Source organism: Zalophus californianus, chromosome 1, assembly GCF_009762305.2.
Source record: "Zalophus californianus isolate mZalCal1 chromosome 1, mZalCal1.pri.v2, whole genome shotgun sequence".
NCBI lineage: Eukaryota > Metazoa > Chordata > Mammalia > Carnivora > Otariidae > Zalophus > Zalophus californianus.
This window is the reverse complement of record NC_045595.1, coordinates 7,601,098-7,616,332: the sequence shown is the minus strand read 5'-3', so window position 1 is coordinate 7,616,332 and position 15,235 is coordinate 7,601,098. Positions and strand designations below refer to the sequence as shown.

The window sequence follows — 15,235 nt, the reverse complement described above, 5'->3', positions numbered from 1 at the left end:
GGTCTGTAGCCGCACCTTCTGGACCCCCAACTCTCCCCCCCCACGGCAGCGCCGGGGCCACGGGGCTGGGGTGGCGGGACGGCTGACGCAGAGACCTGGAGGCTGCCTGCCCGGAGAGCCCGGGAGCCTGAGCACACGTGCCCCCGCGTGGCAAGGCCCCGCCCCCCCGGCCGCGGAGGGATTTGGGGGGGGGGATCCAGGCTGGCCTGGAGGGGTGTGAAGGCCACCCGAGCAGAGATGCCAGAGTGGGACCGAGGCCGGCGTCGGGGGAGAGGGCTGGGCGGGGGGCTTGGAACCGGGCGCCCAGGGCTGCCTGCCAGAGGCGCCCCACCGCACTCGCCCCGCCCCGCCCAGGTGGGGCTCATCGCCGCCTCCGCCAGAAGCGCCCCCACCAGGCACGTCCCGCTCCACTCAGGTGGGGCTCATCGAGTGGGCTCCGGGTGGGCGGGGCCGGGCGCGATTAGGGAAGTGGGGCTGGGCCGGGGCGTGATGGAGGCCGAACCGGTCCCAGACTTCTCAAAGCTGCAAGAGCTCCTGGCGCCGCCGTGTCTGGACCCTAAGCCGCCCCGGGCGCCCCCTGCTCAGCAGGCACCAAGGACCCCAGGATGCCCCAGACCCAATGGCAGGTGCGTTCAGGAGCGGCCCCTTCCCCCAACCTGATCCAGTGGTCAAAGGTCACGACCTCTGGTTCCTGGGGGTTATCCAGAGGTCACCATGTTAGTTACTGACACTTAAAAAGAAGAAGTTCTGGTCCCGAGGGATACTTGGGGTCATATGGGGGTCAGAGGCCACGCAATTCCCTCATGTCTCTGAAGACTACATTGGTGCTGCCCAGGGAAGGGGGTGACCACACTGTCCCTTGTCCTCAGGTCCTTCTGGCCTGCACACCAGGACTCAGCCACTGCCCTGCGTTTCCTCCAAGGAAGAGCAGAGGGGCTGGTTCAGCCCCCTGGCCGGGACACCCAAACCCTGGGGCCCTGCTGGGAGCTGAAGGCCTTGGAGACTCTGGGACCGTCGCCTCTGGCAAGGGATGCCAAGAACATGCTGACCCCAATCGGCCAGCCATGCTGCAGCTCGGGGCCCCCGGAGGCTCCCCCAGCCCCTTCAGCCCTACCCCAAAGGCGGCCCCGGAAGCAGTCAAAGCCCCACCCGGGCGCTGAGAAAGTGGACCCCCGGTTCGTGGGGGTGACCCTGAAGTTTCAGATAAAGCCGGATTCCAGCCTACAGATCATACCCAGCTACAGGTAGGGGCTGGCCCAGAGGAGGGCGCCCTTTTGCAAGTTATAGTAATAATGGTGGGGGCAGGGGCCTCTGCTCGCTGGCACCCCACACCAGCCTTACGTTACAAATGGCCCAGCCTCTGAGCGAGACCTCAGGCTGGCGCCATGACCCAGCAACGTCCTGGTCCGAGCACAGGTCCTGTTTATGAGACGGGCCTGACCATACTGAGGGCGGCTGCTAACTTGTTTTTCCCAGTAATGATCATGACCACCACCTGTCAGGAACAACAACCATGAGAGGTAACAGGTAGCCCTTGATGTATATGGGCTGCCTGAAGCCTTGCGAAGCCCATTTTGCAGATTTGGAAACTGAGGTGCAGAGGATGCGATTGCTTGTCTGGAGTCACGCAGTGAGGACTCAGGAGAAAAGGGATCTCAAACTGGCAGGCTGGCCCCAGACGTGCCACCTCTTCACATAATACTCATTATTATTACTGATGAGGGACAAGGCCAGGCCTTTCAGACATCAGATGCCTCCTTGGGGGATGCTTCAAATACCGATAGTAAATCATCACTGAGGGGCCACTGCCTGGGACAAGGTACAGATAGATCCCCCAATGCTAACTCCTGTCTACTCCCCAGCCTGGCCTGCAGTAGCCGCTCTCAGGGTCCCTCTACAGGCCCTGCCAGGGGTCCTGAGGCCAACGCAGGAGGCGGTGAGGCCCTCGGTGAGTCCTGGTGACTTAAGAGCTATAAATAAGGGGGGGGGGGCAGTTTCCCATCCTCTCCGTCTTTCTTCCCATCCTGCTTCCCCATTTAGACCCATCCAGAAGGAGTCATGGTGCACCTCCCTCCACTCAGGCTGAGTCACCCCCACCCCCGGTTTCCTCCTCTGCTTAGCTTGCCATCTGTCTCCCTTCCTCGCTTTCCCTCTCTCTGTCTTCGATCTGGTAATACCCAGGGCTGGTCCAGAGCCAGGTGGGGCCTTCGTAGAGACTCTAACAAAATGCCCCACCTGCACGGGCCTCCTGAGCCCAGACTCTTGGCCTCTGCCCCCTCAGGGCCCCGGTGCTGTGCTTCCTGTAGGACCCAAAGGACCCCACTCTGGAGAGATGCTGAAGATGGGACCCCGCTCTGCAATGCCTGTGGTATCAGGTCCTCAGGATGGAGGGAGTTTGGATGCTTAGCCAGTGTGGGGTTCTGGGAGGGGAAACACTCACCCTTGTGGAAAGTGGAACTACCCAGAAAATGGTAGTTTCTGGACCCGTGCTGCATTCTGATGTTGCTTTCTTGCACCCCCACCCCAGGTACAAGAAATATGGCACCCGCTGCTCCAGCTGCTGGCTAGTGCCCAGGAAAAGTGTCCAGCCCAAGAAGTTATGTGGCAGATGTGGGGTGTCCCTGGGCCCCCACCAAGGCCCAACTCAGGAAGGGTAAGCCCTTCCTCACCCAGCCGAGCCTGTCCTGACTCAGTTTCTCCGTGGGGGGGGGGAGGGCAGGGAACGGGCAGAAGCCCTCCTGGGAGGAGTGGGGAAAAAACTTGGGACTTCAAGGGTCCAGCCTGCGTCTTCTCTGCCCCCTCCCATTCAGGGATCTCAGGTGGAAGACCCACGCCTCGGGCTCCAGAGTCCCTGTCTCAGGGGGCCACTGTCCCCCTCCCTGGCCCCTGGTCCGATCAGGTTTGGCTGAGCCTCCCGTCAGAAAATGTTCTCAGCAGTGACACTCCTACTGTGAACAGCAATAACAATAAAGAACACAACTACTCTGAGAAAGAGCGCTGTGACTTGGGGATCCCACCTCGTGCACACTTCCCCCTCTCGCCCCCGCGCCAGGAATGTGGGGGCAGCTGTTTTCTCATTAGGGTTCTGAGGGACACACACACACTCGTATATGCAGGGACCAGCCCACCCACAGAGAATGAGCCACATTCACCACAACATCCCATCTAGGGCAACAGCCACCACCTGCAGAGACAAAGAACACATGTAGACAGACACACACTCGGGGCGCCTAGCTGGCTCGGTCGGTGGAGCGCACGACTCTCGATCTCGGGGTTGTGGGTTCGAGCCCTGTGTTGGGTGTAGAGATGACTTAAAAAAATCTTTTTTTTTTTTTTTTAAGATTTTATTTATTTATTTGACATAGACACAGCGAGAGAGGGAACACAAGCAGGGGGAGTGGGAGAGGGAGAAGCAGGCTTCCCGCTGAGCAGGGAGCCCGATGTGGGGCTCAATCCCAGGACCCCAGGATCATGACCTGAGCCGAAGGCAGACGCCCAACGACTGAGCCACCCAGGAGCCCCTAAAAAAAAAAAATCTTAAAAAAAAGGGAAGACAGATACGTGTGTGGGGGCTAACACATTCACACACAAGACACACTGATAAACTCGCGTGTGCTGACACGCACATAAGACACATAGACCACACACTAGACAGAAACAAGCATTGACGGACACACGACAGATACTATGTCAACACACAGAAAATACACCTAGGTGACACACCCATTGGCACACAGTGATACACACACAGCGGTCCCTTTATCCGTCAGCTCCACCTCTGCCTGCAGGATGTCCCCTTCCTACGTCTTTATGCACACCAGTCCCTTCTGTGGCCCCCTCCCCCCTCTTCCAAGAGCTCTCCAACCGCACCAAAGGGTGTCCCTAGCCTGAAGCCAGAAGCCATTCAGGAGAAGAGGGCCCTGGCCAGAGCTAAGCCCTGTCGCTGTCGCCAGAACACACAGGATACCGGTGCTCACTGGGACTGGAGGGATGCAGCCAGGGTGGGGGGTGGTCCCCCACTGCAGTGAGTGAGACCTGCCTGGCCACACAGCCCAGGAAGGGGAGCCCCTGTGAAACCCTCTTTTTCGCTTTTGGGTGAGCCTGTGGGGAAGGTCTGGGCGCAGTTCCTCAGCCCTCAGATCCCTGACTCCTCCAGCCCCATCATTCCTCAGCTCAGAACACCCCCCTCCATGTCTCCCCTAGCTGCTGCCTTCTCATTACTGGGAAGGTGGGGCAGTCTTCCTTGACCACCCAGTCTAAAACACATACCCCACTCCCATGCTATGTCAGGCTCTAGTTCAGCTCCTCACTGGTCTCCCTCCTAGAACCTACCAGAATTTTTCAGTTCTCTACTGCTCTGGGGTTATTTCATTCACCTTCATCTTCCCATCTGGACCATGACTTCAGGGGTCCAAGGCCACAACTGTGTCCCTGACCATGATAGGCCACCCCAGGGCCCAGCGTGGAGTTCTTTGGGGATGCACCTTGAACACATGAAGGTCTCAGACTGTACCTGCGAACTCACGGCTGTTTTTGCCCACTTATTCAGCATTTATTGAGCAACTACTGTGTACCAGACCCCAAGGGGGAAAGTTTATGGTAACTAGAACAAAGAACCCTGCTCTAGCGAAGCCAATATTCTAAAGTGACAGTAAACAAAGTCAAATATCTAATAGAGTGTCAAGTGGTAGTTGATGCTACAGAGAAAATAGAGTATATAAGGAGATAAGGGGTTGGAGGGCTACCTCAGTGATGCTTCTCTCCGACATTTGGATAGAGACCTGAGGATAAGGAACTAGCTGTGGGACTTTGAGGTGAGGACAGTCCAGGCAGAGGGAATGGCAAAAACAAAGGCCCTGTGGCAGGCTGGACTTGGTGGGACGTAACGAATCACGAGGGAGGGGTTAATTAAGGGTGTGTGTGTGTGTGTGACGGAAGGGGCCTCACCGTGCTTGTGCTGTTGCCTTCTGTATACTGGCTTGGCTGCTAGTTCCTCCCACCCCCCAACACCTAGTAATCCCCCCCCCCCCCCCCCCCCCCCCGTTTCCTGCTCTTACCTTTGCTCAGGAAATGTTTGCCTAGGGCAGCTGATGGAGTGGGAGCTGTCCAGGACTGCTTCCTTCTCTCAGGCTCTGTTCCTGCTTTTGAGGGAGGCAGAGACTGCAAGGGTGGGGGGAGAGCAGCTGTTCTCTCCTTATGCTGTAGGGGGTGAGGGGGACGGTGGTGTGCGGAGCGGGTTGCAGCTGATAGCCATGTGTCTCTTCTGAATCATGACAGACAGTTAAAAGGCAGGTTGGGGGTAAACTGAGGCACGGTGGATGGACACAGGATGGAGGAGACATTGAGGGTGGGGCGGGGATGCACCCTTTAATCGTTGGGACATGTCACTCATAAGTGCAGCCACTGTCTGCATTTACTCATCCTGGTGAGACCTCAGGACAGGGGTCCAATGCCCAGACCCCGGGGAGGGGGCTCCGCCCATCCTGGGAAGACAGCTTCTGCGGTGCCTGAAACCAGACCTGGGGGAATCACCTAGCTCCCACCCGCAAGAGTTAGCGGGGTTAGAGGGCAGGGCTGGGCGGAAGAGATAAGGAGCAGGGAGCTGGAGGAAGGAGTGCAGTCCCCACCCCAGCCCAAGGCTGGCTGACAGCAGGAAACCGGACACGGAGAGAACACGCTCCAGCCCACACTGCATAAAGGTGGCTTGGGCTGTACCTGACACATTGTAGGCCCTCGAAAACAAACAAGCCAAAGTAGTTTATGTATGAATAACCCGCGGGGTTGGGACTAGAACCTTGGGTTGCTTCCACATGGCAGAGACTGAAGTGGACGGACCCAGAGTCCTTTATAAAAACTTTATTTGTTGGGGGGGTAGAAAATGGGGGTGACGCCCCTGGAATTGAATAAATAAATGAATAAATAAATAAATAAATACATAAATAGAACAATAAGTAAGCCCCCGTGTGCCTCTGGGGGGCGTCCCCCGGCCCGCGGGGAGAGGGGAACCGGCTCACGCCGACGTCAGCTGGATGGCGAAGACCTCGCCCCCCGCCTGCGCCTCCGCGGTGCCCGCAGCCTCGGTTCCACCTTCGGCGCCCGTGCCCCCGCCAGTGCCACCGCCCGCGCCGTTGAGACACACGGCCTCACCCGAGCTTTCGGCCTCCTGCACATTATACTCGCCCTTCTTGCAAGCGGTGGACTGAACGTAGAAGGCCAGGCCGGCCCCCGCGGCCAGTAGGGCCGCGCCCCCCCGCCGCGCCGCCCACGGCGACCCACAGCCATGGACCTGCGGGGTGGAGACCCTCAAAGAGAGTGGACCAGCTCAAGGCTCCCAAGCGCGGCCACCTCTGTTCCCTCCCCATTGGCACGAGGTCAGTCCTCACGGGCCTGGCAGGGAACCCCAGGGAACTCATAGCGGGGGGTGGGGGAAAGGAGAAAGCCCTCAAAGGCTACCCCGAGCGCTGGTGCGACCCCAGACCCATTTTACGCGTCACCTCAGCACATGAGGATAGAAGCCCCTAGCCCCAGGGATACCCAGAAGTCAACTCTCTTCACCCCCAAGAGGATGAGGGTGGGGGGGATCGGGTCACCCCACCCCGGAAAACCCGAGATACACGAAGTGGGGGGGGAATCTGGGTGGAACCCCCCTCACCCCCCTCACCCCCATCCTCTACCCTAGGTCCCTCTCCAACACCTCTTCTCCACAGCGGCACAGTGAGGGGTGAATTCTACCCCAAGTTAATAAGCCCCTCCCACAGCCGTCACGGCCCTGGAGGGTCTCTCCCCTTGAGCTCCAGTCCGTTCCCTCTTCCTCCACCTTCCACCACAACCCGCCATCAAAGTCCCACTCGTCAGGGTGCCCCTGACTTCTGCCCTGGCCCACTTCAGTCTCATCTGCCGGGAAGGAGAGGGAAGTGAGGACCGGGTCAGGGGCCGCGCGACGCAGGCCACGCCCCCTGCAGGTCCCTCGCCCCGCCTCCCAGCTGCCACTTACCAGCCACGCGCACTGTGATGCGTCGCGCGTGGCGCCCATGCGCGTTGGTGGCTGAGCACTCGTACTCGCCGCCGTGGCTGCCCATGGCGCCCGCCACGCTCAGCGTGCTGTTGTTGCTCGACAGGCCGATGTTGAGCGCCCCCGGGGGCGCGCGCCAGCTGATCTGGGCTGGGGGCCAGGCCTCTGCGCGGCAGGTCAGCGTGAAGTTCCCGCCTGGCCGCACGCCCCCAGGGGGCGAGGCGGCCAACTCGGCCACCACCGGCCGGTCTGCAGAGGACAGGAGGTTGGAGGAGCGCCTCAGAGCCGGTCCAGGCACCGACAAAGTGCCCTTCCGCCCACCACAATCAGAGCACCCCTCCTCGGATGGGCAGGCAGGGATCCGGCCTTCCTTCAGAGCCACCTCCCCCTACTATCGGGCTGTAGTCAGGACGAAGATCCTGTGCCCTGCTTCCCTGAAGGAGAGGGGGTAGGGACCTGCACCAGTGCCCTTCTGACCTAGAATTTGTGGGGGGCGCGGGCTCCTGTTCCCTAGAGTTTTCATTAGCCTCAGGTTTAGACCGGGAATCCTTGTCCCCAGGAAGGGGGACTAAGGAGGTACCCTTGAACTGCCCTGGGCAAGCCCACTGCTGCAAGTCACTGTTTTGGGAACCCAGTGCCCTCTAACTGGTGCTACTCCCACTCACATTCCACGCCCACGGTGACCGTCCGTGCGTCCGTGCCATGCATGTTGGTGGCCAAGCAACGGTAGGTACCCGCATCTTCTCGGGACACGCGCAGCCGCTGAGGCCTGGGCACGCCCTCCCGGGAGCAGCGCACTTGTGGGGACGGGCGACCCCGGGCGGCGCAGGCCAGCCCTGCAGCCTTGGCCCCTTCGAGCCACGTCTGGTGACTTGGGCAGGTGGACTCATCCATTTGCGGTGGCGCTGTAAAGCAGCCATGGGGGACGTCAGGGAGGGGCCCGGCCCCTGGGGCACCCCTACTTCCCGCCAGCCTCGGCCCCGCTCACACTCCATGCTCACGGCGACTGTCTTGACCATGGAGCCGTGCCGGTTGGTGGCATTGCAGATGTAGATACCAGGTGCCAGTTCACTAGCGATGCTGGGGACTCTGGGACTAGAGTCTGGGGAGGCCAGCGGCAGCAGCATCCCCTCACTGGTGCCCTCTGAGCCGATGCACTCCACACTTGGCTCCGGCTTTCCATCTACCTCACAAGAAAACAGCTGCCCAGATCCTTCCACCCACGTCCAATTGCTGGGGCAGCTCAGCTCCTCAAAACTGGGGCCATCTGGGGAGCAGAAGGTGACACAGGGACTGGAAGTCAGGCCAGGGTTATCCTGACATACCCCATCTTGCCCTGTGTTGTCCTCACTCACATTCCACCGTGACAGCCACATTTTTGGCCACAGAGCCTCGAGCATTGGTGGCTTCGCAGCGGTAGGTTCCTGCGTGCTCCCGGACCACATGCAGCAGGCCCTCGACCACCTCTGCCTCCCCAGAGCGCACACAGCTCACGCTGGGCGGCGGGACCCCATGTGCCACGCAGCTCAGCGAGACCTCTGTTCCTTCCAGCCATGTAATGTGTTCTGGGCAGCCCATGCTGTCCAGCGATGGGGCGTCTGGAGAAGGAAGTGTTGTTGGGTTTGAGGATGGGGACCGGCCTAATGTCCCTAGACCCTCTTTCCGTATGAGGGCGGCCACAAAGGGTTGGGCAGGCTGTGCCCTGCCCAGACACTAAACCAAAGAGGTTTTATGCTGGTGGAGTGGTGAGCTGTTTTGAGTCCTTTTTTCTGATTCCTACAAAGTGCCCACAGGATCGACCCCAAGTCTTGAGCCTAAAAATTCTTAGACGGCTTGGAAAGCCCACCTTCCCAAGATTCTGTCCACACACCACACCCCAGACCCTTAGGGACACGTCTACCTCTCCCCCTCCTTCTCTAAGTTCTTCCCCTAATACCGCTCACCAGCCTCTTCCCTTTCCCAAAATCCTGCCCAAAGACACACTTCAGACCCCGTAGGCTAGTCACCCCTAGACCCTGAGAAGAAGAAATGCGCCTTGTGCACCCCCACTCACACTCCACCGTCAGCGTCACTTCTTTGACTGCCTCGCCCTGGACGTTGACCGCAGTGCAGCGGTAAGTGCCGGCGAGAGCTCGAGTGACCGGACCCAGCAGGCCCAGCGCCAGCACCGCCCCGCTGTCAGGCCGCTCGCAGTGGACGGACGGCGCAGGGTTTCCGCGGGCCTCGCAGCGCAGCGTCTGCTCGGGGCCCTCCGGCCACGTCCAGCTCTTGGGACACTCCGAATCATCCAGTCGAGGAGCGTCTGCAGGGGCGTGGGGTACTGAGAAGCTAGACACGGACAGGCTCTTGGAAATCACGAGGAGGGAGGCGAGAGGTTAAAGGCCAACTCACATAGGACGCGGAGTTCGGCGCTCTTGTTCTTGCTTAGGGTCTCCCCGTCCACCTCGAGGATGGCGTCGCAGAAGAAGCGGCGCTTGTCGTCGTCCTCGGTGGCATTCAGCTGAAGCTGGGCGGGCTGCCCCGGGACCACGGCTGGAATTCCGTCCAGTGCGACCAGGGCTCCGGCCCCAGCTGCGCAAGTTACTGTCACCACCTTCCCCTCGGGGGTGCTGGGCTCGTTCAGGGTCAGGACCGGCGCGGGGAAGCCTGGGGGCAGGGCATTGGCCGGGAGTCCACTGACCACGCCCCTCCTGCGGGTCGAGGCTGCCCCTTAACTGCCTGAACTCTCTGGGCGCTGCCGCCGAACTGTAGGTACCGCGCTCGGCCTCTGCGGATGCTTAGGCTCCGCCCTCTTCTCGCCCCGCCTCCTCCTCGCCCCGCCCAACTTTAAGGGGTCCCCACTGGGTTTGCGACGTTCCCCTTCCGGCGGCGGCTCAGACTCCGCCTCTGAAACGATTCAGCCTCAGTCCTCCAACTTTCCCACCCCTTAGGGACTCTGGGACCACGGCTATTCTTATACTAAGGCCCCGGCCACCCTTTGCTCTGCCTTCCCGTTGCAGAGCGACCGGATCCACCCCTGAGCCGCGGTGGCCCCGCTTCTCTCCCTCTTACTGTAGACGGTCACGTTCTCCCGGGTCTCGCGGCTCTCGCTCCCGAGGGTCACGTTGCAGACCAACTGCCTGGCGCCCTCCTGTTCTGCGTTAGCTGTGGCTGTGGCAGTGGCCACGAGCGCGTCCCCCTCCAGGGTGATATCGGGACTCAGCATGTGGTCCCCCAGCGCCAGGTAGACCCCAGCCTCCGAGGCTGGAAACAGCTCGTCCAAGGTGCAGCTCACGGGTCTTTCTGAGCCCACTTCCAAGAGCCGGGGGGCAGCGAGGCGCGGGGGGTCCGGAGACAGGGCTGGATGTCGAAGAACAGAGCTTGAATATCATGTATCGAACACTCAATATGTACTAAGCGCTTTACATGCACTATCTTATCGTATTACTCTCAAAGCACAGAGAGGAAAACAACTTGCAGCTGGTGTATGTTGGAGTAAGGACTGGAATTCAGATTTCTCTGCCTCAAACTTCTTAAACACTCCTCTGACCCCTTTTCGTTCCCTTCTGCTCCATGTACCCACTCACCGAACGTTCGGAGCTCTCTGGGAGCGGAGCTGTTTGAAAAAAGCCCCAGGCCATGTGGCCGCAGGTCCAGTTCCGCGCGGCAAGAGAAATTGGCCCCATGGTCCTCCCTTCGCGCCAGTACTGTAGCCGTAAGCACCGCGCCCCGCGCTCGGGGTGGCTCCCCGGAGAAGCTGCGACGGATGAGCTCCTGGGCGCCCCGCAACAGGGTCAATGTGAGGCTCCCACGAGGCCCAGCGCCTGGGACCCTACAGCTCAGGGTGAAGTTCTCGCCCACAGGCTGCCAGGCAGGCAGCGGTACCAGCTCTACACGATCCGGTCGCTCTGCAACGGGGGAACCACCGCTCTTGGAAACGCCGAGGCTCCCAGGCACGTGGCGTGGAACCCAGGGGCCCAGGGGCGGAGAGCTTGGGGATCCAGAGGGTGGAGCCTGAAGGGGAGGACCCTGTGACCCAGGGGGCGGGGCTTGGAAGGAAGGGAAAATAGTAGAGTGAGAGCGTGGCCGCTGAGAACTCACGGAAAGTGCGAATGAGCCCACGCGCCTGCAGCGTGCGCCGCGCGCAGCGGAAGAAGCAGACCGGCTGGGTCTCCGGCTCGCGGATGTCCACCAGCTGCCGCGCCAGCCAGCGCAAGCCCCTCTGGGTCCCATTCCGGCGCAGCGAGGTCTCCAGGCCACCGCGCTCAGGTCGTGGGCAGTTGGTGCTGCAATTCAGCCACAAAGATCCCCCGCGCTCCACGAGCGCCACGCGGGGCTGCAGGTCCGCCCAAAAGGGCTCCTGCGCGACCGCTGACCAGGGAAACGTGGGCTCAGCCTGGGGAGCCACCTTCCTGGGATCTTAGTGCCCCTATGTCGAATCAGGGATTCCCGGGGAATTAGCTGAGGCCACAGCCAAGGAAGAACTCAGGAGTTTCGCGTCCTGCCCCGGCCTCAGGTTTGGAGGCGCGCTCCCAGGGTTCAAACCTTGAGGGCTTCTCTGGGACATGGCAGCAGAGAGCCCTGGTCTCCAAGGTGCCAATGGAGTGATGGGAAAGCATGGGGGGAGGGGGATGAGACGAAAGACGGGGTCTTTGACGCACACAGCAATGACGGGAAGAGGGGACTTCGTGTGGAGGAAGAAAAACGAACTGGTTCTCAGGGTTCTTGCCAGAGAGGGGGAGACAGGTTGAGGCGAGGGCAAAGGAGAGATGAGGCTGACTCAAGGATTAAGTGAGGACCCCAAACCCGGGAGAAGAACACGAAATTAGACTCGAGGCTGGAGCTTATGGAAGGAACCGCGGTAACAGCGGAGGGACTCGGTTGCCAGGGCTCCGGCTGGAGCGGGAATAGCGCCTCTGAGTCACAGCAGTTGGGGAGATCGGGTCTTTCCGGACCACGGCTGAGGGGCATGTCAGTCCGTGGACCATGGAGCATTACAGAACGTGGAGAGGTACCCCGGAAAGGGACAAGGGAGACACGGGGTCTCCAGGGCATGAGATGGGTGCGGAAGAGCACCCAGGATCTCGACGAGGGCAGGGTAGAAACCTGGGCGAGCGAGGAGTCTGGGAGCTGGGTCTCCAGTGTGTGTTGGTGGGAAGAGGGATAGAGGGCAAGGCCCGGGCTCAAGGTGGGGCAGAAGCGTGGGAGTAGAGCGAGACGAGGGCGGAGCCGGGAGGGGCTTGTGGCCGCTTATCTGGTCCCGGAACTCCGCCCCCGCCCTGTCCACCCTGAGCCAGGACCCGGCTCTTACCTGAGAGGCCGAAGAGCCCCAGGCCCAGGACAGCCCAGAGGCCGAGCAATGCCCGGTACAGCCCCGGCGAGGGCCCTGGCATCGCCGCCGCGGGGGAAGCGCAGGAGGTGAGGAGAGCGCGAGCGCTGAGCTGGGCTAGAGGACGGCGCGGCGGGTGGGTTGTGGAGGAGGCAGAGTTGCGTTCCGGGATTGGTTTAACGTTGGTAACTTGGTTTCCAAGGAGGGGGCGGCGGCAGAGGCGGCTGGGGGGCGGGAGGGCGAGCGTGCTCCAGGCTCCCGGCCTCGGCGAAGGCGTGCTGGCAGGAGCAAGCGACCCCCGGGGTCTACGTGGAGGCCCGCCTCATCTCCCGGAGCCTTCTGGGGGCGGCCGCGCGCTCCCGCGTCATCCTCGGCGGCGAAGCCGAGGTCGGGGGATGCTGGGTTGCCCTTCTCAACCGCCCCCACCCTACCCCTAGCTTGGATGCTGTGGTAATGAGCTGGACTCAGAGCCCCGCCCCCATAGTTCGTTCCCCCACCCCCTCCCGCGCCCCTTGGGCAGGGGATTGGTTTGAAGGCTAGGAGAGAGCTGTAGAGCAGGATGGGGGAAGGCACAATTCTAGGAAAGGGTGTGGGGATGCCTCCCTCACTGATCCTTCTCCTTTTGAGCCGGCGAGCTGAGGGCTGTAGCCACGCCCCTAGTCCCCCTCCGGCTCCGCCCCCGCACGCGACAGAGGGGGTGGGGACCTAAGTGCCAGCGAGTCGGGAACACGTGTGCGTGCGCGCAGCGTTCGCGGGCGTCTAAATTAGGGTCGGCTCTGCTCTGGGTCTGTATTTACCCAGCGTGCAGCGGGCACGTGTCTACGCGGCGTGTGTGAGCGCAAGCAGCGGAGGAGCGCCCCTGAATCCGCTTTCGGCGCGGTGGGCGGGGCCCTGGACCGCACCGGCCCTCCCAGACATCCAGTGCGGGCTCGGCTTCTGTGTCCACGCGAGACCGAGAGACCAACTATGACACTTCGACCCTGCATCCGGGCCCCAGGCTTTGACACCCCCCCCCCGCATGTGCCCCCCAGGCCCGGTGATTAGCAAGACGTTGCCACGACGCGAGTCTGTGACACCCCACGTGGGCCCTCTGATTGATTGTTCCCTCCCCGCAGTCACAACATGGGTACCTTTTCTTCACATCTCCGTCCCTCAGTGTGTCATGTGACCCCGTCCATTTGCGCTCTCAGCGCCGGCGCTAACGGTGAACTGTGGGGGTCAGTTCTCGCTCCACCCCTGTCCTCCCGGAAAGTGCTGGGTCGGAGGTGGAGGGGCGGGGGGGGATGGGAAGGGAAACTTAACATCCAATCAGAGCTGCTGCGTGGCGCGGCGGAGCCAATGGGGGGAAAACCGACCTGCGAGCCAAGCCTCGCACAGCCCAAAGCCCTCCAGTGCCCGAGCTATGCTCATTTGCACCCCGCTGATAACGCCCGCAGGGGGGGTATATTACCGCACTTGGCTGGGAATGCGGAGGGACTGGGGCGCCCGGGTCCCCAGGCGGATGAGAAAAGAGGAAGCCTCAGGTGCCCTCCGAGAGACAAGGCACTTAGAGAAAGTGACTGAGGCAAGGCCAGAAAAGAAGACCACCTCCTCAGAGGAGGTACGCTCGTGGGGGGACCTTTAGGCCGCGAGGCAGAGGCTGACTAAGGAGGACTTTATTGAATCAGTCAGGGTTCCCCCCAGTTGTCCCAGATTCCTTTTTCCTCCGGCTCAGCCGGCAGAGACCCTCCTCTCTTTACTCCGGTTCTGCATCAATGGCCGTTTTCGCAGGTAGGCGGCCCCCACGACGAGAAGGATCCCCGCTAAGGCTGCGATGGAGGTGGAGGCCAAGGCTTTGCGCGCAGGGCGCCAAGCTGGGGACAGGAGGTGAGAATTAGGACCGGGGCACAGGGAGACATGACCACCCGCCTGGAGCTCCCGCTCGACTCGCTCACCCTACTGGCGTCACACCCTGCCCCTCCCCTCCTCAGGGGCCCAGGATTACAAAGGTGCCTCACCGAGGCCCGTCAGCGTTATGGGTGCCGAGCTGCTGCGGACCACCAAGCCATCAAGACTGAGGCGTGCGTGGCAGGTCACCGGTTTCCAGAAGTCGCGGGGCCTGGCGGGCAACGTGTAAGTCAGCGTCACGTTGGCCAGATCAGTGCCGGTGTAGCGCTTCAGGTTCTCAGAGTAGATGACCCGGCCGCCGCGCCTCAGAGTCACCACCAGGAAGCCCACGGGGAATACGTGCGTCACGTGGCAGCGCAGAGTGTATTCATTGCCCACCAAGAGCGGAGGCTCCAGGATCACGCTTTGCGGCCGTTCTAAAGCAAGAGGGGGCCTCTGAGCCAGGTCCGCGTGCGCCCCCTAGCGCGTCTGTTAAACACCCGCCCCGTCCCCCTCCCCTCACCCCAGCAAGGCCTTGGACCCCCGTCCCTCACTGTAGGCGGTGATCTTGGCCGTGGCCCCCCGTGTTTCTCCTGCGCAGGTGACGAAGCAGCGCACCTCGGAGCTCCAGGCTCTCACGTCCAGCAGCTGGTAGGATACCCAGCCGGGCCCGCTGAGCGTTTGGCCCCGCTGCAGCCCAGTGCTGAGGCTGGAATTCTCCGGCAGGGGGCAGCTGGTGCTGCAGTTGAGCCACACTGAGCCCCCCGGCTGCACCGCCTTGAACCCGGGGCTTACGCGCACCCAGAACGGCGCTGAGGTGTCCGAGGGCGCCGGGGAGCTGCCTCCCGGGCCTTGGGCCCGCGCTCCCCGGCGCCGACGCGCTCTCCCGCCTCCCGGGTAGGCGGCCGCCAGCAAAAGCAGCAGCGAGAGGGGGAGCAGAGACCCCATGGCAAAGGGCCCAGACTGAGGGGCCGAGCGCCAGGGAGCCAAGGCTGGCTCTGGAGATAAGGAGGCCGGCAGCCCCGCCTCCGCAGCCCCACCCAGAGGGA

General features: G+C 61.8%; 3 protein-coding genes across 3 annotated transcripts; 1 reads left to right on the top strand and 2 right to left on the bottom strand.

Annotated features, from left to right (window-relative positions):
• Window positions 1–489: 489 nt before the first annotated feature.
• ZGLP1 (zinc finger GATA like protein 1) lies at window positions 490–2,940 on the top strand. The gene is made up of 6 exons (XM_027581711.1): window positions 490–626; window positions 870–1,244; window positions 1,863–1,948; window positions 2,282–2,375; window positions 2,528–2,653; window positions 2,811–2,940. The coding sequence occupies exons 1-6, from the start codon at window positions 490–492 to the stop codon at window positions 2,938–2,940; spliced, it is 948 nt and encodes a 315-aa protein (XP_027437512.1).
• Window positions 2,941–5,822: 2,882 nt separating this feature from the next.
• On the bottom strand, window positions 5,823–13,548 carry ICAM5 (intercellular adhesion molecule 5). Its single transcript, XM_027583483.2, is given in 14 exon segments — window positions 5,823–6,250; window positions 6,252–6,286; window positions 6,995–7,261; window positions 7,678–7,917; window positions 8,001–8,279; window positions 8,368–8,610; window positions 9,066–9,314; window positions 9,404–9,658; window positions 10,064–10,351; window positions 10,579–10,899; window positions 11,093–11,362; window positions 12,303–12,598; window positions 13,118–13,256; window positions 13,451–13,548. Coding segments are annotated over 12 exon segments (2,769 nt in total). The 5' UTR covers window positions 12,385–12,598; window positions 13,118–13,256; window positions 13,451–13,548; the 3' UTR covers window positions 5,823–6,010.
• A 422-nt stretch (window positions 13,549–13,970) lies between these two features.
• ICAM4 (intercellular adhesion molecule 4 (Landsteiner-Wiener blood group)) lies at window positions 13,971–15,195 on the bottom strand. The gene is made up of 3 exons (XM_027583485.1): window positions 14,741–15,195; window positions 14,318–14,623; window positions 13,971–14,173 (listed from the first exon to the last, which is right to left on the bottom strand). Exons 1-3 carry the CDS (start codon window positions 15,132–15,134, stop codon window positions 14,031–14,033), a joined length of 843 nt encoding a protein of 280 aa, XP_027439286.1. The 5' UTR covers window positions 15,135–15,195; the 3' UTR covers window positions 13,971–14,030.
• Window positions 15,196–15,235: the final 40 nt, after the last annotated feature.

Coding starts and splice junctions, on each gene's coding strand:
- ICAM4 (XM_027583485.1), bottom strand. CDS start 15,134: ATGGGGTCTCTGCTCCCCCTCTCGCTGCTGCTTTTGCTGGCGGCCGCC. Junction 14,624..14,740: donor GGCCAAGATCACCGCCTACA/GTGAGGGACGGG, acceptor CTCTTGCTTTAG/AACGGCCGCAAAGCGTGATC. Junction 14,174..14,317: donor CATAACGCTGACGGGCCTCG/GTGAGGCACCTT, acceptor TCCTGTCCCCAG/CTTGGCGCCCTGCGCGCAAA.
- ZGLP1 (XM_027581711.1), top strand. CDS start 490: ATGGAGGCCGAACCGGTCCCAGACTTCTCAAAGCTGCAAGAGCTCCTG. Junction 627..869: donor TGCCCCAGACCCAATGGCAG/GTGCGTTCAGGA, acceptor CCTTGTCCTCAG/GTCCTTCTGGCCTGCACACC. Junction 2,654..2,810: donor CAAGGCCCAACTCAGGAAGG/GTAAGCCCTTCC, acceptor CCTCCCATTCAG/GGATCTCAGGTGGAAGACCC.